General features: G+C 45.5%; 1 protein-coding gene and 1 long non-coding RNA gene across 2 annotated transcripts; one reads left to right on the top strand and one right to left on the bottom strand.

Annotated features, from left to right (window-relative positions):
* Positions 1-7,946: 7,946 nt before the first annotated feature.
* On the bottom strand, positions 7,947-24,967 carry SHOX (short stature homeobox). The gene is made up of 5 exons (XM_042041773.1): positions 23,929-24,967; positions 20,523-20,731; positions 16,084-16,141; positions 15,905-15,993; positions 7,947-14,477 (listed from the first exon to the last, which is right to left on the bottom strand). Exons 1-5 carry the CDS (start codon positions 24,200-24,202, stop codon positions 14,232-14,234), a joined length of 876 nt encoding a protein of 291 aa, XP_041897707.1. The 5' UTR covers positions 24,203-24,967; the 3' UTR covers positions 7,947-14,231.
* Positions 14,229-22,916, top strand: LOC121670882. Its single transcript, XR_006018310.1, has 3 exons — positions 14,229-14,396; positions 14,785-14,912; positions 20,728-22,916. It is a non-coding gene; the product is annotated as an uncharacterized LOC121670882 (long non-coding RNA).
* Positions 24,968-27,563: the final 2,596 nt, after the last annotated feature.

Genomic DNA, 27,563 nt, shown 5'->3' with positions numbered 1-27,563 from the left:
GGTACAATTTTAAGGTTGAGCCGTTCAGAAACAAAAGTTCTCTTCACCCATCTCTGGGAGCATTTCATCTCTAAGAACAGAGGCCCTCCTCCCTCCCTGGGAGCAAAGGGTCCTCCTCATCTTCATCTCTAGGACTATCTCTGGGAGCATCTCTAGGAACAGAGGTCTTCCCCTTTCCATGTGGAGTAAGAGTCCTCACCGCTTCCATCACTCTCTGTTCAAACTTCTCATCAAATTACAGCTGTTTCAGCATCTGCCTATCTCAGTGCAGGTGCTTTTGCTCACAAGTACAAGTTGAACGCTCCACCCCCCATGCCTTCATGAAATTACAATGGGATACTCTGATATATCATAGCTTTACAACAGAATTTCAGCTTTAAGCATCTCCTCTTTCTTCTCCCTCAGGTTTTCAGCTCTTCACAGCACTGAAAGGGTTAATCTCACCTAGGCCTTGCAGCTGGACTTTTGCTTATTGCTGTTGGTCACATGATCTTCGCTGGGCAGTGGTGGGCAGCTTTTGGCTGAATCTTGGCCGCACTGGAGAGGGGGAGATGGGTCACTCCGTCTGCAGAGCTGTGTGGGTTCCGCAGGTGGAACAGGGCCCATTGGCTCCAGGATGGCCGTGGCCCAGCCCAGCCTGGCCCGAGCAGGGCCTGGGCCAGACCCACCAGCCCCCGCACAGGGCCCGCAGTCACCTGTCCCAGCACCAGAAACGAGAGAGAGCTTTGCCCAGGGTTTGTCTATTCTTAAGCGTGGATCACAGAGGCAGTCAGAATTTTAAGTGGCTTAAAAAATTGTCTATATTCAAACTAGCCAGCTGATAGGTTCTGTCAGGTCATAGAGGAGCTGTAAGAACCCCTTTGCAAGAGCATCACTTCCAGGACTATGCTTTGCTAACCCATGACACTTATTTATAGAAGACCACTACATATTACAGTTACCAAACAAGATTGGATATAGAGCAAGTATCCATATAAAAGGAATAAAGCAACACCAAGTAACTCACTCTGCCACCCAGAGAGATCTTGATAGGCTGAAGAGGTTGGCCAGTGAAAACCTGGTGGACTAGAACAAGAGCAAGGTGCTGCACCTGTGTCGGGGCTATCCCAAACACAAATAATGGATGGTTGGAGAATGGATTGAGAGCAGCCCTGAAGAGAGGGACTTGGGAGATGTTCACTGATGAGAAGCTCAACATGAAAGACAATGCAAGCTTGAAGCCCAGACAGCCAAACAAAGCCTGGGCTGCTTCAAAGGCAGTGTAGCCAGCAAGTCAAGGGAGGGGACTCTCCCACTCTGTTCTTGTGAGATCTCACCTGGAGTGCTGCATTCAGCTCTGGGGCCCCCAAAGCATAAAAAGCATGTGGACCCGTTGGAGCAAGTCCAGAGAAGAGCCTCAAGAATGATCAGAGAGCTGGAGCATCTCTTCTAAGAAGACAGGCTGAGACACTTGGAGCTGCTCAGTGTGGAGAAGAGAAGGCTCCAGAGAGACCTTACAACACTTTCCAGTACCTTAAAAGTGCCAGAAAGAGAGCTGGGGATGGACATTTTACAAGGGCATGTAGTAGCAGGACAAGATGTAACAGCTTTAAACTGAATAAGTTTAGATATTATGAATAATTTTTTTCTGTGAGTTTGGTGAAGCACTGGAAGAGATTGCCCAGAGAAGATGTGGATGTCCCATCCCTGGAAGTGTTCAAGGCCAGGCTGAATGAGGCTTGTAGCAACGTTGTCTAGTAGAAGGTGCTGCTGCTTATGTCGGGGGCTTGGAACTAGATAGCTTGAAGGTCCTTTCCAACTCAAACCATTCTATGGTTCTGTGATTCTGTGAACTAGGAATGCAGATAAATTAAAACTATTAAAACAATCTGAGAGGAGCTACCACCTGTCAGGAAAAGCTATGCCTTTCTGCAAGAGTAAAAGCCATAGGCTCCAAGGTAAAGTGTATGAGGCCCAGAAAAAGACATTTACAGTATCAGGCCTGAGAACCTGCTTTTTCTCAGTTCTTGAATATAACTTTGATAAAGAACTAGTACTAGCACATTTAAAGGAGATAAGTGATTTGACCTCAACAGCATATTCTCCCTTATTTTCCATTATTCTTCTTCATCAAAATTACTCCAAACCTCACATTATCTTCTAAAGTATAATTTATTCTGGAAAAGTATTCATGGTAAAAAAATCTCTTCCCTCTTCTTCTCCATTAATAAAATGGTGAACCTTTCTCAAAGAAAAGATATTAGACACCGTTCAAGGCCCAGACATGATTTGTTTCCAAATGCAACATTTCCAAATGCTCCATACCCAACCCTTTAGCAATAAGGACAAAGGGACAAACAATGGCAAGGCACTGACAGATGAATCGTGTGCCTCACTGATAAGCAGAAGGGCTCCCATGAGCACAACATCCTAGTTCAAGCCCTGCTTCCCACAACTACTCCAAGCTGGACTTCCAAAAGCGTGGACATCTATCTATAGCAGAAAACATGTATCTCTGCCCATCACTGGTCAATGAAAGCTATGAGCCCCTGTAAAAGTGCAAGTCTCAAACGCTAAAGTACCGGAGTCCCAGAAATAAACATTGCCCCAAAATCAGACTCTATCCTAATTCTACCACACTGAGAAATGGTTCAATATTTTGAGAACACTACAGCCTTCCTTTTATAGCAAAGACAGTAACTAAAGGAGGAGCAGTAGGAATCTCTCTATTGGTAATGGCTGGCATCTCCTGTAAACTTTTTGTCATGAACAGTCCTAAGGCTCAGATATACAGAAAAGTCAGTTCATCCACAAATATTCATACACATGTTAATAGTCCTTGGCAAACATGGTCTAAAATAAATTAAATTAGCCCTCAAAGAAAGACCTCATTTGTCAACTAGTGATAAAAACCTTCATTTATTTCACCCTCTAATGCCAGGTTAGAGCTTGCAGGTCTAATGAAACCACTTTAGATTGGTCCAGCTTCTGTATTTCCCAGCTGTTCCCCTTGCTTTGAACTATAGTTTAGCTTCTGCTTTCAGCCTAGAGTTTTCTACATCCTGAATATTTATATATTCAGCACTAGATCACAAGTGGTGATGGAGAACATTTAACGATGTATGGGTCACACTGGGATACATGTGGATGTGCTGAAAACAAAAGGAGACTAGAACTAATTTTCCCAAGTAAAAATACAAATTTTTCTAAGGTGAACACAGTTTATTTGCCACAATTATTTTCAGTGAGCCTTTCATATCCTTTAATATTGCACAAAGACTCAGGCTGCACTGGAAGCTCATGTGAGCTGGGAACCTGCCTCTTGACTGATCTCTAATCAGAAGAGGCTGTAAAGCTCTTTCCCTCAACCATCCCTCATATCAGTGGGCTTGAATCCCCATAAAATGGAGTATTCTGTACATCTGGTGTCAGTGAGTTTAGCACCCCTTCAGGTGTCCCGTTTGCCCAAGTCCTATGTAAGCCTCAGACACCATAAGCATCTTTCTCTTCCCATGAGCATAAGTTCTTTTGTGAATCAAGTGACCTCTAGACTTCAGAAGAGAGTCCAGTGTCCCAGTATTAAGAGTTCTACAGTGTATGCAGTCCAGCTTTTTATTTTAATTTGAAAAGGGATAACTATAGACCATTTTATATGTAAATGTTGAAGGAAGAAGTTCTTAAAGCTGAAAAAAATAAGCGTTCATTAATTTATTAAACAGCCAAAAGTCAGGAAGTGCCACTACTGGCATTTACTGTGCAATTGGATTCTACTCCCATGTGTATACACATTATGATACATTCTTTAATTATATAAGTCTTTTTTTTTTCCACAGGACCCCAGCTTTATTCAGTGCACAGTGTTCAGTGAATACAGCAGTTGCCCAATATTTCTCTTTATCCTCATGCTTTATTTACTGCACATCCTCTGAACATTGCATTGAATATAGAGTTACTTGTTGCCTCATGGGTTTTGTGCTGATGCTCCGAAAACTAGTATATCAGTGTACTGTAAGGATTAATGAATTTATGGTCACAATCCTCCTATGTACACCCTAGCAGAGTGTCATTCCTACGTACACATTAAGAGAGTGCCATTAAACCCATTTTATAGACTGAAGCAGAAAGACACAACGATTTGCCTGATGTAAGGCAGTAAGTCAGTGGTATATTCCATGGATCTACACTGGCACGTTATGCTGGCTCCTTCCCTGAAGTCCCAAACCTACATGCCTTGTGTTAATTAGAGTCGCAACAGTCAACACCGAACACTTCTGTAAATCATATTCCTGGTCTTGTGCTTTAACATCCAGAAGACAGAAAGCTACACATTCGATGGTATCCTGGAAAAGTCTGACTGCCCTCAGTGTATCAGCTTGGAGGTCTGCAGCAGGCTAGATCCACTTCTCCTGCATGATCACTAGCTGTGCAAATGATAAAGCTAAACTTACACTTATTGATGTGTTTTCCTTCGTCATCTACATATAGACACCTGTTGGCTTCTCAGGCAAGTGAAGAATACTCCTAGAAGATGTCTTTCCTCTCTACACACCCCAGTTCATTCCTTGAGCACAGTTTACCCCATGCAGCAACTGGTGCAGGAGTCCTGCGGCAAGAATGTACATGGTAGATGGAACTGTAAGAGATTGCTTCATTAAAGACTCTAAGGCTGTGTATGTGGGAATTAAAATTCTGTTAAGTTTTGAGGGATTTGGTTTTTAATGTTTCTGTGTATAAGTACATCTAAATCCCTCGTCTTAAGAGGTCTTTTTGTAACCAGGAAGAGAGGAAAATTGGAAACTTCATGAAATCCAGGAAGTCTACGATGCAAAGCTGGTATGCTTAGGAAATATTCAAATACCATATTGAGCCACACCTAGGGAAAACAATAAGATAATTCTTTTCCCAAAAAAAACTGTAAAAAAGCAGTTTGCACTTTAGTAGACTATAATATCAGAAATCACAGTAGGGAAATCAGTTAGACCAAAAATTATAGCATAAAGGTCATTTGCCTGCTCTGCCATCAAAGTGGCATCAGCTACAGTCTTGGGCTATACTTATGCCCAGGTAATCCATGTCTACCCTGCTCTGCAAAGTATTTCTCCAGGATCAAGAGCTTTAACTTTTCAGCTGCTCCATCTGTTCAGATAAAGAAAGTCAGGAAAACCCAGACCATAGAGTCCTGTGCTAATGTATTAGTCACGGAGTCATTGTGTAAAAGGAAATCTTCCCCTCTGAAGAAAACAAAGCCGTGGAACACTGTCCTTTGTGAAGGGGAGGACACACAAAGGAAGCACATGAAAGATACTTGTCATGGAATTGGACATGTCTGCTCCAAGAGAGATGTCTACAGAGAAGGTGCCTACACCTGAGGTAGTCTTCTAAGGCACACCTTAATATACTCACCGGAGGTCTATTTGCCTAAAGTGTCTGCTTGCTTCCACTGACAAAGTTCTGATGTGGCTGACTGAATTGGAAACATCTGAAGATAAGCAAAATTAAACAGATGCCTAATTTCTGTAATTCAGTCGGGCTAAGGAGAGAGCAAGTCTCCCAGCCACAGAGATCAGTCAGGTGCCAGGCACACACACAAGTAGAACACGAGGTACATGGAGAAATTAAATGTGGAACCGGAGACCTGCAGCCCTCAGGCTTTGGTAGAGTTTGAGAAGTAGCCAAGAGTCCTGTGTTAAGGTTTTGGAACTAAGTGCTTAAATTCCTCTGAAGTCCAACTTTAGAGTGAGGCATCAGGTCTCTTTTTTGGATCCAATTTTCTGACCTTGTATTTTTATAGCCTCTTGGTAGCAATTTTAAACCAGCAATTAAATATAAGAGTAGGATCATTACCCTTAATCATATTGGTAATGAAGTCTGAGTATTTGATTCGGGGAAATGAAATTACATACATTTCCTTTTGTTCTGTTATCCAATCTCTAGTAATTTACATGTGGTCCTTGAATGTAGCTCTGTCTTTCCGTGGCTGCTCCTGCAGACTTAAGTATACAGATTTCTCTCTACCTTTAACTGGACTTTTGGATATGCAGGCAATATAGGACTGAACCATACATACTGGTGAAATTTCAAGTGTTCAAGGGTATTCATGCCAGCAGATACTCAGTCCTGTTTCCTGTGTAGCTCCTCATAATTTTCTTTTCAGATGTTTCAGCTCAAAAAATAAGAGTCTGAGAGAGAAGCTACTCAAGAAAGAAAGGAAATTTTACTGACAATTCATGAGGAATTCGTTACCGTGTTTATTTTTATCCAAATAAATTTAGAGAGATCTAGAGGCAGTATCCAAAAATGCTGGTGGCTATAGGGTCAAAGTATAATTTTTTGGAATTAAAAATAAATTTTCCTGCAAAGAAAAAGAATATACCCAAAGACAAGAGAGAGGAAACTTCCCTCAGAACTGTCAATGATTTTAGAAAGCAGTACAACAAGTAGCCGCTGGGAAAAAAAGGCTAATTAATGAAAATGAGGAGGAAAAAACTTCTCTTCCTGACAACCAAATTGCCAAAAGAACTTACCTCTTTTCAACTTGTAAACTGAATATGAATAGACAAAAGAAAATAACAGAGTTAGAGCATATTTGTTCATAAATGGCTATTGGACAGTCTTCTGGAGAAGCTAATCTTTCAGCACACACTGTTACGCTTTGTATTTTTTTCTGATAACTCTTACAGTATGTATTACTGACAACCATTCACTGCCCACATATCTTTGAGCTACAAAAAGGAAGGATTAATTTTCTTATAATAGCCTGTATCTTACACAGTTATTGACAGGAAAAACAGGATGTCAGTTTGTGGTGCTGGCTTAGAGAAAAACAGTAATCACGATGTGGGAATATTGCACCAACTCCTTTTCAGTTATGTTCCATGTCAGAACTCCAGTAAATGCAAATACTTGCACAAAATACAAGGTTAGAAAAGCTAGATACAGGTTCTGACTTCAGCATACACAGCCAGCTGCAGACAAGAAAGAATAAAGAGATGCTGGGAGGACTTGTGGAAAGGGCTGGGATATGAAACTACCCTTTACCATAAGGCTGATAAAGTTTAAATGCCACTTACGTGTCAAACAAACTGACTTTCAAACAAGACAAGGTAACCTGACTCTTGTGACTAGTTTGGAAGTTTAGAACCTGATTCACAGACCTAACAAAGACTTCCAACCAACACAGTTTTCTTTGCTGCTGTTGATGAAATAAATGGCGCAGGGGAACAAGAGGACTCCCTAAATATACTTTTCAAGATCAGAATGCTGGATTACAACTAGAAAGAATAAAACTACAGGAGAAAATTACATCTAACATACCCAAGCAGGGACATGGAAAACACTCCTTAACTGCCTGAAAAATAAAAGCCTGATGTAGTGCCTTTCCTGTTGATTTGAACAGACACCAGATCAGAGCCATCACAATACAGTCCCTAGAATGGTCCATTCTGAAGGCTCCTTTATTCCTCCTATTACCCCTTTAAAAAAATAGGATGCCAAACTAGTAATAAATAGAAACAAAAAACCCCCATATTATTATTATTATTACTTGGGTACAAAAAGGAACTTTTAATTAACCATCACTAAGCTACAACTTGTTATAACAACTCTGCTGCATAAAAGCCAATGAGAGACTTGTAAGTGAAATAAAATGACTACAGAGTAAGATGCACAGCTTTGATTCCTCGCAAAGAGAAAGCAAATAAGGTGCTTGAAAAAGAATTAAATACAGAAGTAAAAGCTCTGTTTTAACAAGGGGAAATACCTTGTTATTCATATTCCCTTTGGTAGTAGTTGTTCTGCGTATCCGTTAACACATGACTACAAATATTTATAAGTTTATTCATATCTCACTTTTACAAGATGTACATTCATATCATGTGATTCAACATAATACACTCCAAAAATGGAACTCAACGTGTCTGGTGAATTCATGTAGGAGCATGCTGGCATAATCAAGACCTTAGAAAAGGTTGTTTGCTTGTTTCCTTTTCTCTTCCGCAATAGCAAAGGGGTACAAACTTTTAAGATTAGTTGGGTTTGAAGATTTTTTTTGCTTGTTTGTTTCATTTTAGCAATCCCTGAAATGTCTGTAAATCAGACACACTGTGAATACATAACCAAAATAATGCTATGGTACTGCAAATCATACTGGCTGCTCATACTTTTGCAAAAGCAACAGGTTTTTAAAATATAAAAATAAATGCAAAGCATTGTCAAATTTACACTCAACATAATTAAAATAATACACATTTAGATTTTTCAAACAAAAAATAAATAAAACATCCACATACATTAATACAAAGAAACAGAGATATTTGCCTGTCTTTGATGTAATTAATACATACCATAAGCCTAGATTCATGAAAGTATTGTCTTTCAATAAATATCTTCAGGTTCAAAATCTGATATTTTCTACATTCTTCAAGTGATTTTAGTTATATATCAATTTTCAACATAAGGTGTATGAACTGCATTATGTTTCAGTTATTTATTGGAAACCAGCAAATTTCTAGGCTGATTTACTAAAATTAGGCACCAACTTTTAGCATCAATTCTGTCTAACAGACAAAATTTGAGGGATATCTGGCATCATACCCCTTTTGAAGAATGCCTCAAACACCAAAGCCTATGGCCTTCCACTGACCTGGCTAGAAAAGCCAGCTAACAAAAAATAACAAATATAAAATTAGCCACCTCATTACATTGACAGGGCCCATGTTGTACCTTTTAAAGAAGTGACTTAGAGATGCCATTTTACAAGAAGCATGGGGCGTAAAGCAGAAGGCTCTAATCGTCTCAGAAGGATAGGAGATCACACTCTGCAGCACATCGCACTTCTTTTTATTTTTTGTTTTAGTTTCCAAGCAAGACCAGGCCTTCTCCAGCCCTATCACATCTTGCTGCAACCAGTAGAGATTTTCAAAGGACCAAATGAGAAGCTGTTGCCATGTTATCCACAGCTGTTTGAAAACTTTGTTGCCATGAAAATGCTGTCACATCAGGGAAAGAAAACAACATAATGGGGTGAGTAGGTTGCTTACAGATGAGAAGTGGGGCGCTTCAACCACCCTTTTTAAACAGGAACACAAAAAATTTCCAACCATATTGGTTGTGTGCACTTTATAGAGTTAAGTAAAATTAACAATTACAGGGACACCACTTGGATCATTACATATTAGATATTATAAAAATAAACACATTTCTAAGAAAGATGTGTAATCTATTTTTACTATACTTTAAAAGTTTTCCTCAAACTGAAGGGGAAAAAAAGCCTGCCATCTCCAAAGCAATAATGTCTCCAAAAACTAAAATTATCAGTTTAAAAAAAAAAAGAGAGATTTTGCCTAGCACATTTAAACAAGCAGAAAACATGCATATTTTTTGTCACCAAACAAAAAAATCCATAACCTGGGTTTGCCTTAGGGATCTCGATTTCTGTACTACTACATGTCTATTTTATTCGAGTCAACAGTCCCAATGTGTCAATGTTATGTCAATTCAAAATCATGTCTTATTATTATTTTATAGGCAAACATAGGACTAAAAGACATAGCAGGTAAAGCATGCAAAGAATTGACATCTGTACGCTTGGTCTGTGTGAAAAATTTATATTAGGGGAAGTTGGAAATCAGAGTTTCTTAGCAATTTGTGCATGCTGTTGGGAACTTGGAAATTTGGTTTTAGACTTAGCACTGACACAACTCAGCCCCATGGAGTCATAAACAAAATTCTCACTGACATACAGGGTCAGAGAATTGGACAGTAACTTCATGTTTTGTGGAAATAACTCACAGGCACATTCTGACACTCCAAAACAAATTCAATGTGCCCCTTAAAACTTTTGCTAAAGTCAGATACAGAATTTAAATTTCAAGGAGCACGGCCCCAGCTATGTAGAAGGTTGTCTGCCACCACAAAGTTCATGACAGATTATGATCTGGGGGATGTTGCTGGATTACAAAAACAGAAGTAATAATACTCAGTGCTGACAATGGGTGATGGGACCTGGCCCTTGATTTATATGCCTTAATTTCTACAAAAATGGGGATAATAATTCTTACCTAGTTCATAATGGGTAAGGATTAAATAATAGACATTTATACAGGGCTTTGCAAATAAACATTATATAAGTGCTAAGTATTATGATATTAACCAAAATGTCACTACTTCTATATGACCCTACTAAACAAAAAAACTTTCAGTATAATTTTTTTCACATATTTCCAGGTCAATACAAATGAGCCATGGAGTCAACTGGCTATTTTAGTACAAATGAATGAAGTACTTTAACTTATTTGACAGTTTCAAAAAATCCCAGAATCTATTCTTTCCATTATAAAGGGGCCCATGTAAGGCATGAAGCCTTTTTTATAGTCTTGCTTATAAACATCATTATTCATTTGGCATTCATTCAAGTTATTTTTCAAATACCAGACGAATCTTCCGAGAAAGATTCTTTAGCAATCCACATATGCTAAATGAACGCCTCCTCCAAGGAAATTCTGCTCAGTGGCTGCTGTTTTGATGATCCTGGAAATCTCACACTTCTCAAATCAAAGATTACACAAAGATCAGGCTGGATGATGGTGAACAATAAATGAGGCTTGGCATGCCTAAGAATCTCAAACAATTACAATACTTTTAGACTTTAATGAGCACTTCAGGACCATGACTATGTTATCTTCAACCTCCAACCTACTTAAGAAAACAAAAAACAAAAACAAAACAAACAAACGAACAAAAAGAGACCACACATTAACAGAGATGGAGTAGACGCTTTGGTCCAAATTCTCAGCTTGTACAGATCACTGGAGCTCCATATGGTGAATGGAGCCACAGTGACTTAGAGAAAAGTACAGTCCAATACATGATAGGCCAGGTAGGATGCCTCATTTCTTCCCAATGATGTAAAGATGATAAGAAGAGGAGGTCACCTGTGTGCATCATCCAAAACAAGGCAAAGCTTTTTTACCCTCATTAATGTAATTGGCCCATTAAAGAAAGCAAAGCAGAACCAGTTTTGGCAACAACCCTTACACAGCGCACATTTTCATTTCCTTTCATGCTAAATGAAATGCAAGAGCAGCATGAAGCACCTTGATAGATTCCCAGCAAGACCCTGCCCCTCTCCCCAGGCTGAGCTGTGGTACCTCCTTCAAAGCAGGCTAAGCTGATAAATCTTGCCACCTTCTTCCCTTCTGTGGTAGAGAGCAAGACTGTCCTTGAGACATCCATTGAAAGCACTCAGAAAAAAAGTAAGAATATTTCATTCTGCAAAGATGTATGCTACACTACCAGCCTTGTTTCATCTTAGCAGGGAATTATATTCATGTTGCCACTGGTTTTTGAATACAATAAAGAAGTAAAATTTCTGAGAGAAGTCTACAGGCTTTTTTTGCTGTGTTTGTATCTAGAACAACAAAGATAGAAAGTTATTCCTTCCCATACAAAGTGGATGCCTATTGTATGTGTAACACTGAGATTGGTAGCACTTGTCAGCATCTCAGATGACTGAGAAAATTCATATCCCAACCCTACAACTTCAACAAGTTCATTCTATGGAATTATTTGAGGGTCAAAATCACTCCTTTCTGAAAGTCCAGCGCAGGACTGCAAAAAAAAATCATGTAAGCCTCTCAATTTCTCAAAAGAGGATTTGAAGGGCTAAAAATTAGATTACAGGTACAGATAACAAGCAGTCCCTATTCAGTCGATAGCTCTTTGCCTTTGGTCTTCAACACTGTATATCTAATTCTCCTTCAATGGCTGTGGGCGTCCATTACAACAGGTTACTTACTATAGCCTAAACCACCTTTATGGTAATGTTTATTCTTTTTCAGATCTGCATTTTAGAAGTGCTGGAACTACTTCAAATATTTCTCATTTTAGCCAGAATTTCATACATCATCATGAATAACATTTTACTTTCTAGACAATGTCTTGTTTCAATAAGAAATTGTTAATTGCCTCAGATTTGGTCTGTATTTCTCAGCAACAAGTAATGCTACCTTTATATTTTGGCCTTGCTTTTAAAAGGTACTAGACTTTCACAGAGAGGCAAAAAAAGGCAGGCAACTTTTATCAGCCCCAGCAAATCCAAGATATTAACTACTTCTCATGTAATAAATAGAAGGGAAATGGCACAATTTTGACATTCCAGAAATTTGCTTGCTAGAAAATATCAAAAATTGAAGGAGAAAAAAAAAACAAAACACAAAAAAGAAGAAAAGTCTCTAAAAATTATCCTAAGCACGAATTTTTGTCCTACAGTAATATTTGGATTTGATAAATATCAGCAAAAGCCAAAACTAGTAATGGATTGCTAAACGAGACATAAAAAGCAGGCCTAATAATGGTGCTATTCAGAGGATAACCTTCCATCAACACAGACCTGGTTAGCAAAGGCAACAAATAACTATCTTGTTAGATGAAGACAAGACCACTATTTGTACCTTCCTCTCTCCTCCCCAGTGAAAATTTTAAAAAAACCCCGAATCTAATTAGAAGTGAATAACAGAAAATGTAGAACTGGGGAGGAGGGTCAGTAAACCCAGACACTTTGGAAATATAATTTGAAGAATTTCTCCACTCTCCATCCTTGCTGGATTTGTAGTAGTTAATCTGCTTAAGCACTATCTTACTGCTTGGTGTCCAAATCACAGCCAAAAATTAAAATGGCAAAATATTGAACTTGTGCTCTTCTACCGAACACTTCTATGGGTTGTTTTAGTTTGTTTGGGTTTGTTGCTTTGTTTTTTACTTAAAATCGTGTGAAAGTGTCATACAGACTTTTCAGCCTGCTTCGCAGAAATATGGCGCATTAAGTTGACTAGAAATTATAGTATCTACCTTTTCCCATATGTGATACATATAACTTTATCCATTCATAGAAGACTCAGACTGTCATTTTGGCAAGGAGCTGCAATGCACCAGTCTGAGTGTAACGGATTTAAGTTATAGATCTTGCAGAATCGGTTATTAACAGAATAAGTACGGCTATTTTTTTTTAATCTATAATATTTACAGTATTGCACTTTACTGCACTTAATTGCATTTCACTAAAATTAATGCTGCATCAGTATTATGCCTTAAAACAGTGTGTCCATCTTTGACATATAATTCATTCTTTCAACATCCTGTAAAACAGTGAGATTCTGATTCAAAGATCTAGGCATTTGGGGGAAAAAATGAAAAACTGACCTGTTTCTATGGCACAATACATCTCTTTGAGTTCAGGTAATTCTGGCAAAACAGGTGCATTTCTTATTGTTCCCATCTTTCAAGTTATCACTAACAATTAGTAAATTCTAGTCTCTCTCTTTTTCTCCTTTCAAAGGACATAGCCATTTGAGACACACTTTTTTGTTATTGCTGGTTTGGTTTTTTTAGGAAAGAAAAGAAGGAAAATAAAAACCTGCCCTTGCCTCAGATCTGAAATTCCACATTTAAATTCAAACCAGTTCTGCAGCAGTAGCAGCTCCTCAGTGATGGAAGAGATTCATGGCAGTGAAATAATACTGTTGGCAACAAAGAAATGTCATCTTTAATGGAGACCAGCCCCAAGGATTTATTATTTATTATTATTACTATTTGTTTTGTTTCGTTTTGTTCTAATATATTTCTGATCTTCAAAACGTGTTTAGTTTGACACATGCACAAGGTAGCAAAACTGACAGCAGCAGATGACGTTATGCCGGAGCGATCACTTTTGCCAGGGTCAAAAATCCAAAGTGTCCCCAATGTTCACAGATTAACATAATTTAGAGATCGTTTCCTTTCTTTTTTTTTTTTTTCTCTTTTTGTGATTTTTTTTTTAAACTCTCTTTTCTCTCTCCTCCCACCTACTTGGTCCTCCGAGGAGTCTCTGACTCGCGGGTGGGTGTCTGCTGCTCGCGTGTGTTGAGTCCGCGGGCCCGCGGCGGGCGGAGCGTCCCCACCGCGCCACGCGGCACCTCCCGGCCGCCGAGTCCCTGGGGCCGAGCGGGCGAGCGGAGTGGCGGGAGGGCGCAGCCGCCGAGCGCTCGCAAACCTCGGGGAACGGGAAAGAAATAAAAACAAAACAAAACAAAAATATAGAATAAAATAAAAAAGAGATAAGGCGGCAGGGCGGCCGGAGCGCTCGCTGCTCGCCCTGCGGCCAGGAAGGAGGAGGATGAGGAGGAGCGGGGGGGCAGAGCGGCGGTCCGTGCGGGTCACACACCCGCCCGCCGCGGGCACCCGGGGCGGGGTGTGAAGTGGGGCTCGGGGGAAGCGTGTCAGAGCCCCAGGGCCTCGGCGTGCTTGCGGGCCTTCAGCCGCAGGTCGGCGATGCTGGAGTTCTTGCTGTTGCTCTTGGCGGCAGCGGCCACCACGGCGGCGGCGGAGGCGGACTCCGCCAGGGAGGCGATGGGCAGCCCGAAGGGCGGCGGCGGGAACATCAGGTAGGGCGCGTGGGCCGCCAGGTGCGGGTGCAGGTGCGGGTGCGCGTGGGCTACGCCCTCTAGCTGCAGCTGCGCCTGGACCTGGGCGGCGGTGGCAGAGACACGGCGTCAGTCCCGAGCCCGCGGCGTGGGGCGCACAGCCCCCCAGCCCACCCCGCACCTCCACCCCGCCCGGGAGCCCGGCGGCTGAAAAGACCAACTTGTGAGCGGAGTTCCCCCCGCAGTCAGGGCGGCAAACCTCCGCCCCTTGCTCAGCCAAGGGCACAGAGACACGTTCAACCCTCCTCCTCGTGGTAATAAATAAATAAATAAATAAATAAATAAATGCGGCCCAACGCACGGGCGCCAACAAGTGCTAAATAGCTAATTTTTTTTTTTTTTTTTCCAGGGATGTTTATTTATACCTTGCTAAAAACTCTTTGGCCATGGGTCCCTTCTATAGCCGGCTACTGTTTGCTTTGGAGCTTTCTAGACCTACACAAACACGTTGGGTTGACTGAGAGATTTCAGCTCCGGGTAGGTTCGGGGAGGAGTGGGGGAGAGTTTATTTATGTATTTAATTATTTTGGTCCAAATATGTCTTTTAAAAATCAATACAATTAATCTGTCAGCTCCACGTGTCTCCGAGACGGAGAAGGTGGTGGAGGGTCCCTTTGGGCTGGAAAAAATCAATTCCCGGATTAATTGACCAAAAAAAAAAAAAAAAAAGAACGAGGGAGGGAGAGTTACAACCGGCTAGAAGCGGGAACGGAATTTCATCTCCCTGGCCCCGGTTTTCCCCAGCGGCCTTCCCCGGCTGGCTGTGCCTCGCTGGGGCATGGACCCAGGCCTCACAGTGGCGTCGGTGCCTGCGCTCTGCCACTGCCCCTGTCCTGGCTGACCACCACGATGGCAGAGCATTTGGGAGCAGCCTCCCACCTCCGGGGGTGGCCGCGTCCATCGGAAAAGGACCGGTCTCGACAGCCCGCCTCGGAAAGAGGAGGGGAACGACAGCGTAAGGGTCCGCATAGCTTTTTCCCCCTTATGGTTTCGCCCGTCGGGTGGAAAAGCCTTCTCCCACAGCCCTCTCCGGCGCCAGGAGGAGACCGAAGCCCCCTGGGCTGCTCGGGACCGAGCCGCTCGGTCCTCGCAGAAGGCGGACGGGCTTTCCCGGGCGCTCCCGGGCCCACCCCGCCCGGGGAAGGCCATGCGCCCCCGGGAGGCCAGTCCGGTCTGCGGGCGGCCTGGGGCCGTGTGCCAGCCCATCGCACGGCGGCGGAGGGGCCCTTAGCCCGGCCGGCCCCTCCCGGGGCCGCGGGACCCCCCGCTCCGTCCTCTCCCCGGCCCCGAGGAGCGCTGAGCTCCCGAAAGCAGGGCAGGGGCTCCTTCACGAAGTTTTACAGTCTGTTTTTAATACCTGCCAACTTCTATATAAATGGCACTTGTAAACGTGTCCGGCTTCCTCCCGGGCAAACGGATGGGGGTCGGAGCTTGCTGAGGGAAAGTAAAATAAAACCGGAGCTAACTACCTGTTGGAAAGGCATCCTCAGGGCTCCCATATTCACATAGGGGGCTACTCTGCAGGCGTCTAAATGGCTGGCGGTTCCCAGGATCACACCTGCGGGGAGAGACAGGGCTGGGTGAGTGACGGAGGCACCCCGGGGCTCCGAGGCCACCACCGCCCGGCCGGTCCGCACCCCTAACCCACCTTTGTGCATCTGGTTTTCCTGCTTTCGGCACTTTGCTCTCCTGTTCTGGAACCAGACCTGTAAAAAGAAAAAGCAAACAAAAACAAAACAACAACAGAAAAATGGAGGTGGCCTAGGCAGCTGCTAAGGGGAGCATTTTCGCAGGAGCTAGGGATGGAAGGGTGAGGCGAGTGACTGAACAACTCTGCTGAAGTCCCTCCTCGGGAGCAGCCGAGGGGAGCCTCTCAACCCAAGGGGGAGTGAGCCCCTCTCTGTGCTGCTGTGGGGGCTGTTCCGGGGAGAGGTCCTGCTCCTTGTTGTGGTCCCCCAGTCGAACATAGGGGGTGGGAAGTGCCCTCGCAGCCGAAGAGACCGGGAGCCTGCCGCTTAGCACCGAGTCTCGGGGGCCCCCTCATCCCCTTGGCAGGCAGTGGCGGTCTTTGTGCCACCCGTCTGGAGCGACAATAAGACCACCCGCAGGACGGGTGGGACCCTCGTACCCTTCCTAGTAATCTTAAACAGCCCGGGAAGAGCCAGCGTGGGCCAGGTCAGACTCCGGGGTCTGGCCCCCAAGAGACTGGACTTCCTGCCCTCTCCTGAGCCGGGCTTGAAATCGATGATCTCCGACAAGACGCGAGACACTGAACTTTCGCGAAAGGGTCTGAATCATTCACCGTTCCTTACATGTTAAAGAAAATAAAATTCTCTTCCTCAGACTTCTGGACAGACAAGAGCAGCATCTTTTGCAGGCTGGGATGTAAAGAAGTGCTTATGCACCCGAGAAATGCCTGTAATTCGATAATACTGCCCCAATTCCAGCCGTTCTCACTCAAACAATCACAGAACTTTGCAGTTGCCACTGCGCTTCCCGTGCCTCTTTTCCAGGGGCATTTTAGACCTTCCTTTACATTTCCCCTTCTGCCGTGCTTGATTAGCATCTCTCCGCAAAACATCGTCAGAAGTGCGGGCCAAAATATTTTGCGGACCCTTATCTTTACACCAAAACCTACCGAATATGGACAAACATTGACTTTCACCGCTGATAAAATCTTGTAGCTAAGTAAACACCTACAACCTTTGATGTTCTTGCACTTGCCAAGAGATCATACGGTTAATTAATACTAACTGCACTTCCTACATCAAATTTTCCCTTCAAGCTTTCTTCAATTGCCTTAATGATGGTCATTTACAACGGAGTAATTAGTGCAAAGAAAGGCTTCCGAAGGCATTAATTACCTCGGGTACCTCAGTGATTTTCTTAAGTAGGTATTGGCCTTCTCTGATTTAGCGCACCATTTTTCCTGCCTAGGGTGTCTGTGGGGGAAGCGCGCAGCGGGCAACGGCGGAGCGCCGCGGGTGCGGACAGATCGATCGATCGATCGACCGACCGACGGACAGACAGACAGACAGACCCACCCACCCACCAGTCCCGGTTCCTGTCCCTTACGGCTGTCGCCAGCGCAGCCCTCCCCGCACTAAGCGGGCATCACTGCCGTCCCGCTGCCCTGCACAGCGCGGCACAAGCTTATTTTTCCCTACCAACAATACGCAAATATTAACAACATGCATCGCTTCTCCTTTTAACCGGGCCGTTAGGGATTTATATGCATGTATATACGTATTTAAATATGAGCATGCAAAATATTATCGAGCTGTAGCGACAATAATACGTTTTCCTACTGTGGTAAATCCTTGCAGGAAATCTCCTTGTGTGTGTTCCCCACGCCCCCCCGCCTCGCCAAAGCAGTGTAAATTGTCAGAAGAAATTTAAGCAGCGTTTAAACAACTTCTCTTGCAAATCAGAACATCTTTCAAACCGAAATTATATTTAAATCTCGAAAACGAAGTGCCCTTTCCCTTTAGCTACGAAAAAATAAGGTTATGAGGAATAAAAGTGATGAATTAGCCACTGCGTTAAGCGATAATAAATCAGGCTTGGTGTGATTCGCGATCAATTCCAATTAGTCATGAATATGCTAAGTAAAGCACAGTACACTGTTTTAGACAGTTATTTCTTCATTAAGGATCACTCAGTGATTTCTTTCACAAATGCTCTAATCTGATTTCCTTTTGATTTCCATTAGAGACAGTGAATAATGACATTTAATTTAGCCCTGCACCATAAACCCAAAGATATTTGTTGTAATTGAATTACTGCCTGCTCCTCACTATGGTCTCATAACTTTCAATTATAACCCTGACAGCTGGGTGATATGAGTTTCCAGTACAACACTAAAAATAAAAGGTTAATAAGGACTAGCTACCATAGGAGCTTCAATTTATTTACAGCAAATTTCCACGCTAAATTGAAACTATATCCTTTAACAGCAAGGGACAAGAGGTTCAGATAGGAATTAGAGAACAATTCTAAAAGTATTAGAAAAAAAATACCTTTCCCTTTTCTGTCTTTTTCTCTTTTTTTCTGCTTCCACTTATTGATGGATATTAATTCTCTGCTTATTTCCTAATTAATTACCCATTTTCCTCTTTTTCCTCTTTATACTTATTTTATGTATGGGGGTTTTTAATCCATGCAAACCTCTTATATAAAATTATTAAATACTCTTTTTTTTTTTTTTTAATCTCGGTCATAATCTCCTCCTGATTCTTTTTGTTTGTTTTTGTTTGTTTGTTTGTGTGTGTGCTGTTTTAAGATCTGTAAGCACTTGAAGCACCAATTTTCCTGTAACTATGAACATCCTGTTAAGGTGCTCCTCAGTAATAAAGTACTTGAAAGAAAGAGTGCAGAATTCAATTACAAGTAATTTATTTTTATAGAAACAGTACATCAAGGCCTTGGAAAGATATTACAGAGCCCAAGTAAGAAGATCTGGGAAGATGACATAAGAGTTGATGTCCCCTTCAGCAAAAGTTTAATCTTTTCATTAATTTATATGGTGTGGTTAGATCAATCTTCCAGGAGAAAGTAGGCCAGCAGCACTCTGAACCCCTGCAATACTCCCTGCAAGCTGCCATTCCTAAGGCATATGCCCGGCACCATCCCTTGCCCAGCTCGGTTTGTACTGAGTGTGGCAGGAGCTGAGGGGAGAATAAAACCTCAAAAGAAGGAGAGAAAAAAAAAAAAAAAAAAAAAAAGAACGAAAACAACCCAGATAGTCCATTTATTTCAGGATTTGCCTCCAGGAGATAGTTGTTTAAAGCCAGGTAGTGGCTTGCTCAGGCAAATGCTGGCTGCGCAGTGTGCTGGCTGCTTGCTTTCCACGGTTAAAGAGGGGGTCAAACAGACCCCTCTCCCCACTCCATCTCGGGGCCATATATCTTAACTTCTCGCTGTGCCCCGGGAGTGAGGGCAAGGCATGGAGGCCTCCATCCATGCCCACAGAGCCGTAGCCATGCCTATGCATAGCCACCCGCACACTCCTATAGGCAGATATACATATACATGGGCATCTCTTATCTCCATGGTGTGAAGGCGTTTTGTTCTGTGGAGGGGTTGCCTTGGTGACTTTTTCTTCTTGGGTTTTAGTTTGGTTTGTGTCTGTTAGGCCAAGCACAGAATTTTAATCCAAGAAGGGATTTCCTTCAGGTTTCTCCTGCTCTGGGCCTGCTCAGAGAGCCACAGGTTGATCTTATTAATTTTTTCTAGGTCAATTTTTGATAATTATTTCTATGTTGGGGTTTTTTGTTTGGTTGGGGGATTTAGTTTCTTTTAATATTATGTCTGTTTTGTGGAAGCATTCCCTAGTTGGCTTGGGGGAAAGGAGTATTTTTCCTCTGCATCAAACTGAAAATCGAATTTTAAAATAATCGATGTGGAGCCACCCAAACAGACAGCTCTGGTGGCCCCAGGACTACAGCAACCGGGATCTATTTTCAAGATTTCGAAGTCTAATTGGCATTTAGCTGCCTCTGAAGCGGGATGAGAGGGACGGGGGGAACCTCCACCAGATGGGGTGGCATGCATTCATACGCTTGCTGTGCGAATCAGAGCCGGCACCTTTCCCCCGGCCCTGGCTAATCCCGTCCCTCAGCACCCAAACTGTCTAGCCTTATTCAGGCAATTGTTTTCTGGCCTTTTTCTTTTTTTCCCCATAATGGCCCCATAAAATAAAAAGCGGGAAGAAAGTAAGGATTAAGGGAGAGTAAATGGCACGTTTGCAACGGGAAAAAAGAAATTTTAAATAAAAAAAAATCGTTCAGTTATTAGAGACTTGTCAACATTATCACCACCCAACCACCCTACCCCATACACGTACCAAAAAAAAAAAAAAAAATTTAAACCGCCTTCCTAGGAAACGCAAGACACGGGCAGATATTCCCAGAGCAGAATAACTGTTTGGCAGGACAGGTACAGCAGACTTGCAAACAGCTTCCCCATCACACGTGTCACCTCTGCCTTCACCTCCCCGTTTTGCATGAAACAGGGCACTGTGCTAGGATCCGCTGGCAGTTAGGAAGTGAGGTGAGGACGTTTCCAGGAACAGAGCCCTTCTCTTACCTGAACCCTAGCTTCAGACAGTCCCAGCCTCTGGCTTAGTTCCTCCCTCATGAAGGCATCTGGATAGTGAGTCTCATCAAAAAGTCTTTCCAGCTCGTTCAGCTGCTCTAGTGTGAAATTGGTTCTGCTTCTCCTTTGTTTAAGCTTGGTCTGTCCGTCTTCATCTTCTGATTTCACATCTTCTCTCTTCTCTTTGCATTCGTAGATCCCTGCCGGGAGGGGGAAGAAGAAAACGACACTGAGCCTCCCCTCGCACCTCTTCGAAATTCTCTCACACGGGGGTCTCCCTCCTCCCGTCTTCGTCCCCAAACTCAGCACAACTTGCGGGTGCAGCTGGCGGGCGGGCAGGAGGTGCCCGGGCAGGCCCCGCAGGGGCGAGGGGGGCTGAGCTCCGCTACAGGCTCAACGCCGGGCAGGGGGCAGCTCGCCCAAGGGCCGGAGGGTGGAAGGGAGCCGCGCTGCCTTGCCTGCCTGATGCCCTATCAGAAAACCTATACAGATAAATATCATTTTATTTTCTTTCCAGGGTTAGGAGGAAGCCCTGCCGGCCCATTGGCACGAGCAGTTCGGGGAAGGGGTTGGTAGGAAAACCGCCGGCCCCCCGATACCTCCAGCAGAGAGAAGAGGTGGGGGAAGGGGGTTTCTCCGGCGACGTTTTCTCCCAGAGAGGGTTATGCAAGAAGCTCCCTACTGCTGTCATGGTGAATCCACTGTGAAAATATTTGCCTCGTAAAAGAAACTTTCCCTGGGCATGAGACCGAGACCGCCCGTCTCTCTCCTCCTTGTCAACCCTCTTTCCCCCAAAATATCTGCCAGCGGGTCGAAACCACGGGGGCAGCGGTCCCGCGTGGCCCTGTGCGGGACAGAGGACTCCAGGGCCATGGGTCACTCCCAGCCCCTCCGAAACAGCAGGAACCCTCCCAACCTTCAGGGACTCCAACAGGGCTTGTGGAGAGCTTGCGACCAGAGGCAGCCGCTGAGCATGTTTGTCCCGGGCAGAGGGGAGGTGGGCTGTGGGCGCAGCGGGTGAAACAGCTCCCCTTTTCTGTCTTGGGTAGGAAGATTTCTTTTGCTTTGGCAAATTATTTCCTTCTTTTTTATTATTATAAGTTTTCTCCTTTTCCTTAATGCCGGGAGGCCTAAGGCACTGTCCCTTTTTTTAAATCCAGCTAACGAAAAGAGGAAGAGATGCTGCAGCGGGGGACACCGCTTTAGGCTGAACCGGTTCCCCGGGATCCCCTGCCTGCCTGGGGCGCCCCGCCGGGTGCGTATCCAGCGCGGGCACTGGCGGAGTCCCGGGACGAGCCAGTTCTGACTGCCTCCTTTGTCGTGCCTCACCTTCTGGGTGGTGTGGATCTGGGGGGAGACGCGTCTGCGGATGATCCCGAATTAAGTCCCTTTTCCCTCACCAAATACACAGATATTATATACATATGTACGTGTGTATACACACACCCAGTAATGTGTGCATGCACATATGTTAACCTATATACTTAGGGGCATCCCAAAATGCAAATTATAAACTGCAAATCGTAAGTTAATTAAACATAATAAAGCGTCCTGAACTGCATCTGGGCTTAAGTAAGGCCGGACCGAAGTCGAAGCACTCGTTTTCACTTCCAAAATGAAAACTGTCCCTGGCCGTGATTGTTCCTCCTGGCTCCGGGCTGATACTGGCTACATAAAACTTTGCGAAGGGTCTGGCTTCCGGATGGGGATATTCGGTGGTTGGTTTTAATGGCGTTTTGTTCTCATTTCTCCTGTAAAGGGAATCCCTATGAAAAGACGAGGGTGCTAACCCAGCAAATGCCTAGGGAAAATCAGGCGCGTTCAAAAGCTGTCTCTTTTCCGAGGCTACAGCATGTCCGTGATAGGTATAAAATATTAACTAGCATATCGGTGGGACTGAAATCACACGCCGGAATCAGTTGAAATTAGACTGAAACCTGGCATGAATTTAAACTGTCACAAGCATCTCATCTCTTTCCAACTCCTCCCTTCCATCCCCACCCCCAGCCTCTCTCCATAGATTAGATTAGATTAGCTAAACATACAAACCAGAATTTCGATTCACGGGGAAAGGGAGAGTAGTAGAGGGGTTTTTTTCGTTCGTTCGCATTTTATTTTTGATTGCTGAAGCATGCCCTGCTTTCATTTTTAAAAATCATCTCCTGCGCGAATGATTCCCTTAAACTGAACGTTCTTATTTTTCAGTCTCTCGACCAGAGAAGGAAAATAAGCAGAGCTGAGTGGTACTGGCTTGTGCAGAAATACGGGTACCCGAATACGTGGTTATACCCCGTTCTTCTGTTTGGGGAGCAGGTAGAAAAGAGAAGGATATAAAATAAAAGTTTGGGCTGTAAATTAAATCGCCCAGTGTTATATTAAACAAGATCAAACAGTAGGAAACAGCTGAAAGGCTGGTTGTTGCTCCCCAACCTATTAACTGGTTTTTATTACCCCAAGCTAGCCAGTAGCTCCCCAGGCAGGTCCACCTGTCTAACTTGCCTAGAGACACTTTCTCAACTTTCTAATCCCCCCGTCATATTTAGTCTCTCCTTCCCCAGTGAGCCTGTGCGGGATTTTTAGTTGTCTTGCTTCAAAAAATACACATATTTTAAATTTGTTGTTGTGGTTGTTGTCGTTGCTTAGAGAAGGAATGGCGTTTTGCCCGTCGGTCGGCGGGGTGCCGTGCTGCCCTGGCCCAGGTGAGAGAACTGGCAGGGGACCGAGGGAGCAGTCGGCCGGGCCGGCCGGTGCCTCTCGCCGCAGCGACGTTCTGTCTCACCGGGTCCGGGCAGCTGCCCCACAGCCAGGCTCCTCTCCTCCTTCTCGTCCCCGCCGGTCGGAGCCTCTGAGCAGGACAGGCTGACCGACCCAAGACAAAACGTCGAGGGAGAGCCCTCTCCACACGCCGCTTTCTCCCAGAACAAGCAGCAGCATCCTGACGGCCCGGAAGCAGGAAGAACAGGTCTCCTAAGGCATTAAAACTACCCGGACAAGGTTTCCTCGTACAAAAATACACAGATAGACAAAAACGTCTGACGTGCTGCGCTGCCCCCTTCCCCCAGGCGAGAGAACGCCTAACGGCACCGGATCGATTTCGGATGTGAACGGGGGCCGGCGGGGGGGCAGGACCGAAGTTGTGACTTATTTTTCACGGCTACACTCACGTTATGCATGCAGGAGTACGTGTTCCTAAGCCTGTGTTCCCGCCGCTGCGGGAGGGAGGTGACCGCAGGAGGGAAGCAGGATGCGGGAGGCGATCCCGCTCGCCCCGCCGGGGCCGGAACCGGGGCCGCGGTGACCAAGTCGCCCCCGCCGCGGAAAGCCAGGGGCAGCCGGGAAGGGGACCGGGGCTGCCGGCGAGAAGCGCGGGGCCGAGGGCGCCCAGCCCTGCTCTTACCTTCCGCTGTCCTGCCCGTGTTGAACTCCTTCAGTTTGTCCTTGTCGCTCTCTACGTGGTCTTTGAAAAGATGCACCGGGCAATGGTTGCTGCTCTCGGTCATGTCCTGCAGGTTAGAATCAGAGTTTCCGAGCTCCCTAGAGCGAGCCAACCCACTCTCCAAAACTTCCCTGTACGTGATCGTCTCCTTCTTGTTGCCGCTGCCACTGCCGCTGCTGCTCTCTTTGCTTTTCTGGTCAAAAGATTTGGATACAAAAGCCGTAAGTTCTTCCATGGCTGCCCGGTGATCTTATCCACAGAGATCCACTTGTTTTCAATCGGAGATGTGGCCGTCCTCCGCACGCTGTTTTTGCACGTAGAAGATGGGCTGTATAGGGTTAGATCACTCCTGCTGTTATTTATGCCTTTCAATTTGAGATCACACTATTTATACATGGCTACCTCAGCCCAACCCCCAGCTCTCCCTGTCTCCAGCAATTACTGACTGCTCCATAGTCGCAGGCGGACTCCGAGCAGCTATCTCCCCCACCTCAGTCCAGCAATTGGCTTTCTTTTCATTTCATCACTCTTTGGCATCTTTGCACCTTGATTTAGGGAGGCAAAGAGGCAACAGCGAAAAAGCGGGGGGGAGGGAGAGAGAGAGAGGAAGAGAGAGAGAGAGAGCGAGGAATAAAAGGAAGGGAGGGGGGAAGAGGAAAACATGAAAATAGGTATCTACATTCTGTAAATGGGTTGCAGAAATGAGAGTCGAGGAAGACTTAATTGATTTTAAGGACATCCTGTGCGTGGCAACACTGTGAGTAAAAACGGACCCACAGCTAACCAAATAACTGTGCTCCTGCAATTTAATGTATCGCTGTCAAGAGGAAAGGAAAATGAGTGTTCAATAAAAAAGGTAATGAATAAAAAGCCGGAGATGTGCATTTGTTGTAATCATTGGAAATTCTACCTGATTTGCTATTTAGCTAATTTCTCTTAATTAAACGGTCAAAATAATCGGCGAAACAAAAATGCTCTTTTAAAAGTACTGCCTGTTCTGGCTGGCGGTGGGTGGGTGGGGGGGTGCGCGGGGGGGGACGTGTGCTGCAGCTAAACAAGTTGCGAGGTGCCTCGGAGATCCGTGTCGGTGTGTTCGGAGGATTTGGAGTGGGTTGTTTGGCTGGGGGGTATCCATAGGTAGGGGGTCTCTCCAGACGCGTGTGAACATTGCAGGATCTATTTTCTTGTTTATTGTTATTATGTTGTCTGAAGGTACTGTAGGGGGAAATTAAAATATGAAATGTTTCTCTGGATGACGAGCTATCCTGCTGCATGCAGCAGAGGGGTAATTTGTTAACACGGGACTGTGTGCGCGACAAATAGAGCATTAAGCCTTTTTTTTTTCTTTTTTTTTTTTCCCGAACGAAACATATCCTGCTGGATTTAACATAGAACTGGCAATAATTTCCCCACCTTGTTCTTGGTAGGCTGCAGTTATTTTTGTTGTAATCCTGGAATAATTATTATTCTGTGCTCTTGAATAGCTGCCTGAAATTCGTCTCCAGATAACAGCGCCGGCATTCCCAGCGCCTCTCCGCATCGTTTGATCCCCATGCGGAGTCGACTTCCCAGCTATTTATTTCTGTCTCTTCTCCTCGGGCTTTAACGCGAAGGGTTATTCGGTATTTGAAGGAATTTTGTCTTCTGGTCATTTGGCTTTTTACGTCCTTCCCTTTCCCTCGCCTCGAGTTTGAGATAATCAGAGCCCACCATCACGCCACCCTCTGCTCTGAATCTCAACCAAAGCAGGCTCCTTGTTGGAGCAAAGGGCCATTGTTTCTTTTCCGGGGGAGTGTGGGACTGTTCTGAAAATTAGCAGAACATTAAAACACTAAAAATACGTTTAATTAATCCAAAGGTGCCCCCAGCACCAGAGTTAACACCTCCACAGGAGGAGGGGAAAAAATAATAATCGAGGAAGCAATTAATAAAGGGCCTAAAAAAAAAAAAATCAATCTCCCCCTGTGCGAATTTAAAATGATTATCTAGGGGACAAGGATTGATCATTTGATCTCGGCACTGCGGATACCCCTGACATTTATTATATTGTCGTGTCTCGGTGGCATCCTTCCTCCAGAGTTCGTTTAACAAGTGAGGGAGCGGAGGAAGCCTTACAACTTAACAAACAGGTCTTGTCATCGCAAACGCCAATCAAATCGGAGGCTCTAATGTATATCACACGGCACCACATAAATAATAAAGACAAACGATAGACGGGGAAGTAACGTATGGCTGAGGAAAGATTCCGGCGCGACACGCTGCTTGTGCCTCTCTCATGCAGTCTGCGCGTGTAAGGGCTCGTAGTGGATTGCTGTGCAGGCTGGTGCGTGGTGCGGGGGTGTCACGGACACGCGGGGACGCCGGCACGCGATCCCGCGTGGGAGAGGCTCCGTACCGGGGCTGGGCCCCAGCCGCGGAAACTTTCCCCATCCCTCGGTTCGAACGGCACCGATCCCCACCGTGCCCAGTCTTCCTCTGCCTCCCTCGCAGCAAGCAGCAATCAAGGATAAATATTTACTGACTCCGCGTCCACAGCGCCGGAGAGGCACGGTGCGCGACGGCTTTCCCGAGCTGCCGGAGTTCGCACCAAGTCCGCCGGATCCCCTTTTTCCTCCCTCTCGCCCCCGTCCCGCTCTCCTCCCCGCAGCTCCCCCCTGCGCCCAGCCCCACGCCTGCAGCGAGCGCGGGGCCACGCTCCTCCCGGAGACCCCCGGGTTCCTCCTGCCACCGCCGGCTCCTGCGCCCGAGGACAGGAGCAAATCCAAGCCTCCTCAGTTAGAGGGGGGGGAAATGCCCCATCCCTAGCCTGTTCCCCCATCCCTCCCTCCCTGCTTCCCAGCAGCGCGGGGGCGCCCGGTGGGAAGGTTGGTTGCCCCCCGCTTCCTGCAACGCACGGGGCGCAGTTCGGCGCGGGGCAGCCACCGGGCGCGCAAGTCGCGTGGCGGCCCGCGGGCCACCGCCACCGGCCGTCCTCGAAGGCAGCAGGGATGCCGCCGGGGGGGAGCCTTGCAGCCGGGGGGAACTTGCCTCAGACTCGCTCCGAAAGAGAAAAGCGAAAAAAGCACCGGAAAGGGAAAGGGAGAAATCCGGGAAAATAATAAAAGCATGCGAGCAAACAAACAAACAAACAAACAAGGACCAGTGCAAAGCTCAACTCTCCCGGGGATCCGGCCTCCACCCCACGCCGCGGACCCTCGCGGGGGCAGGCGGCGGAGAGCGCAGAAGCGCGGGCAGCCCCGCAGGCGCGCACGGCCCCACTACGCGCTCCGCGCAACGCGGATCTCTGCGAGGGATGACGGGCCCGTCCCGTCCTGTCCCAGCGGCGCGGCAGGGAGCGGCGGGAGGCGGGGAGCGCCCCCGGGGCCCCCCTCTTCGCGCAGCCCGCGGCTTTGCGGGGACCTAGGGCAAGGTGGTGCAGGTGGGAACAAAACTGGGGGGCAATTTTGACCCCACTACAAACTCTGACAGCGGGTTCAGAGAGAAATTACCTTTATTGCTGCTCCTGATAATGGGCTGGGGAGGAGGGATGGAGGGAGGGAGGGCTAAAGGGAAGGAGAGAGAGAGAGAGAAAGAGGGGGAAGGAACTGCCGTCCAAA

Source organism: Corvus kubaryi, unplaced genomic scaffold, assembly GCF_017639235.1.
Source record: "Corvus kubaryi isolate FWS band 111438036 unplaced genomic scaffold, C.kubaryi_AGA036_p1.0 133, whole genome shotgun sequence".
NCBI classification, from domain to species: Eukaryota; Metazoa; Chordata; class Aves; order Passeriformes; family Corvidae; genus Corvus; species Corvus kubaryi.
The sequence above is the reverse complement of the archived record's forward strand: the minus strand, read 5'-3'. Positions and strand labels throughout refer to the sequence as shown.

Coding starts and splice junctions, on each gene's coding strand:
- SHOX (XM_042041773.1), bottom strand. CDS start 24,202: ATGGAAGAACTTACGGCTTTTGTATCCAAATCTTTTGACCAGAAAAGC. Junction 15,994..16,083: donor GGAAAACCAGATGCACAAAG/GTGGGTTAGGGG, acceptor CTCTCCCCGCAG/GTGTGATCCTGGGAACCGCC. Junction 14,478..15,904: donor TGAGGATGCCTTTCCAACAG/GTAGTTAGCTCC, acceptor ACCGCCGCCCAG/GTCCAGGCGCAGCTGCAGCT.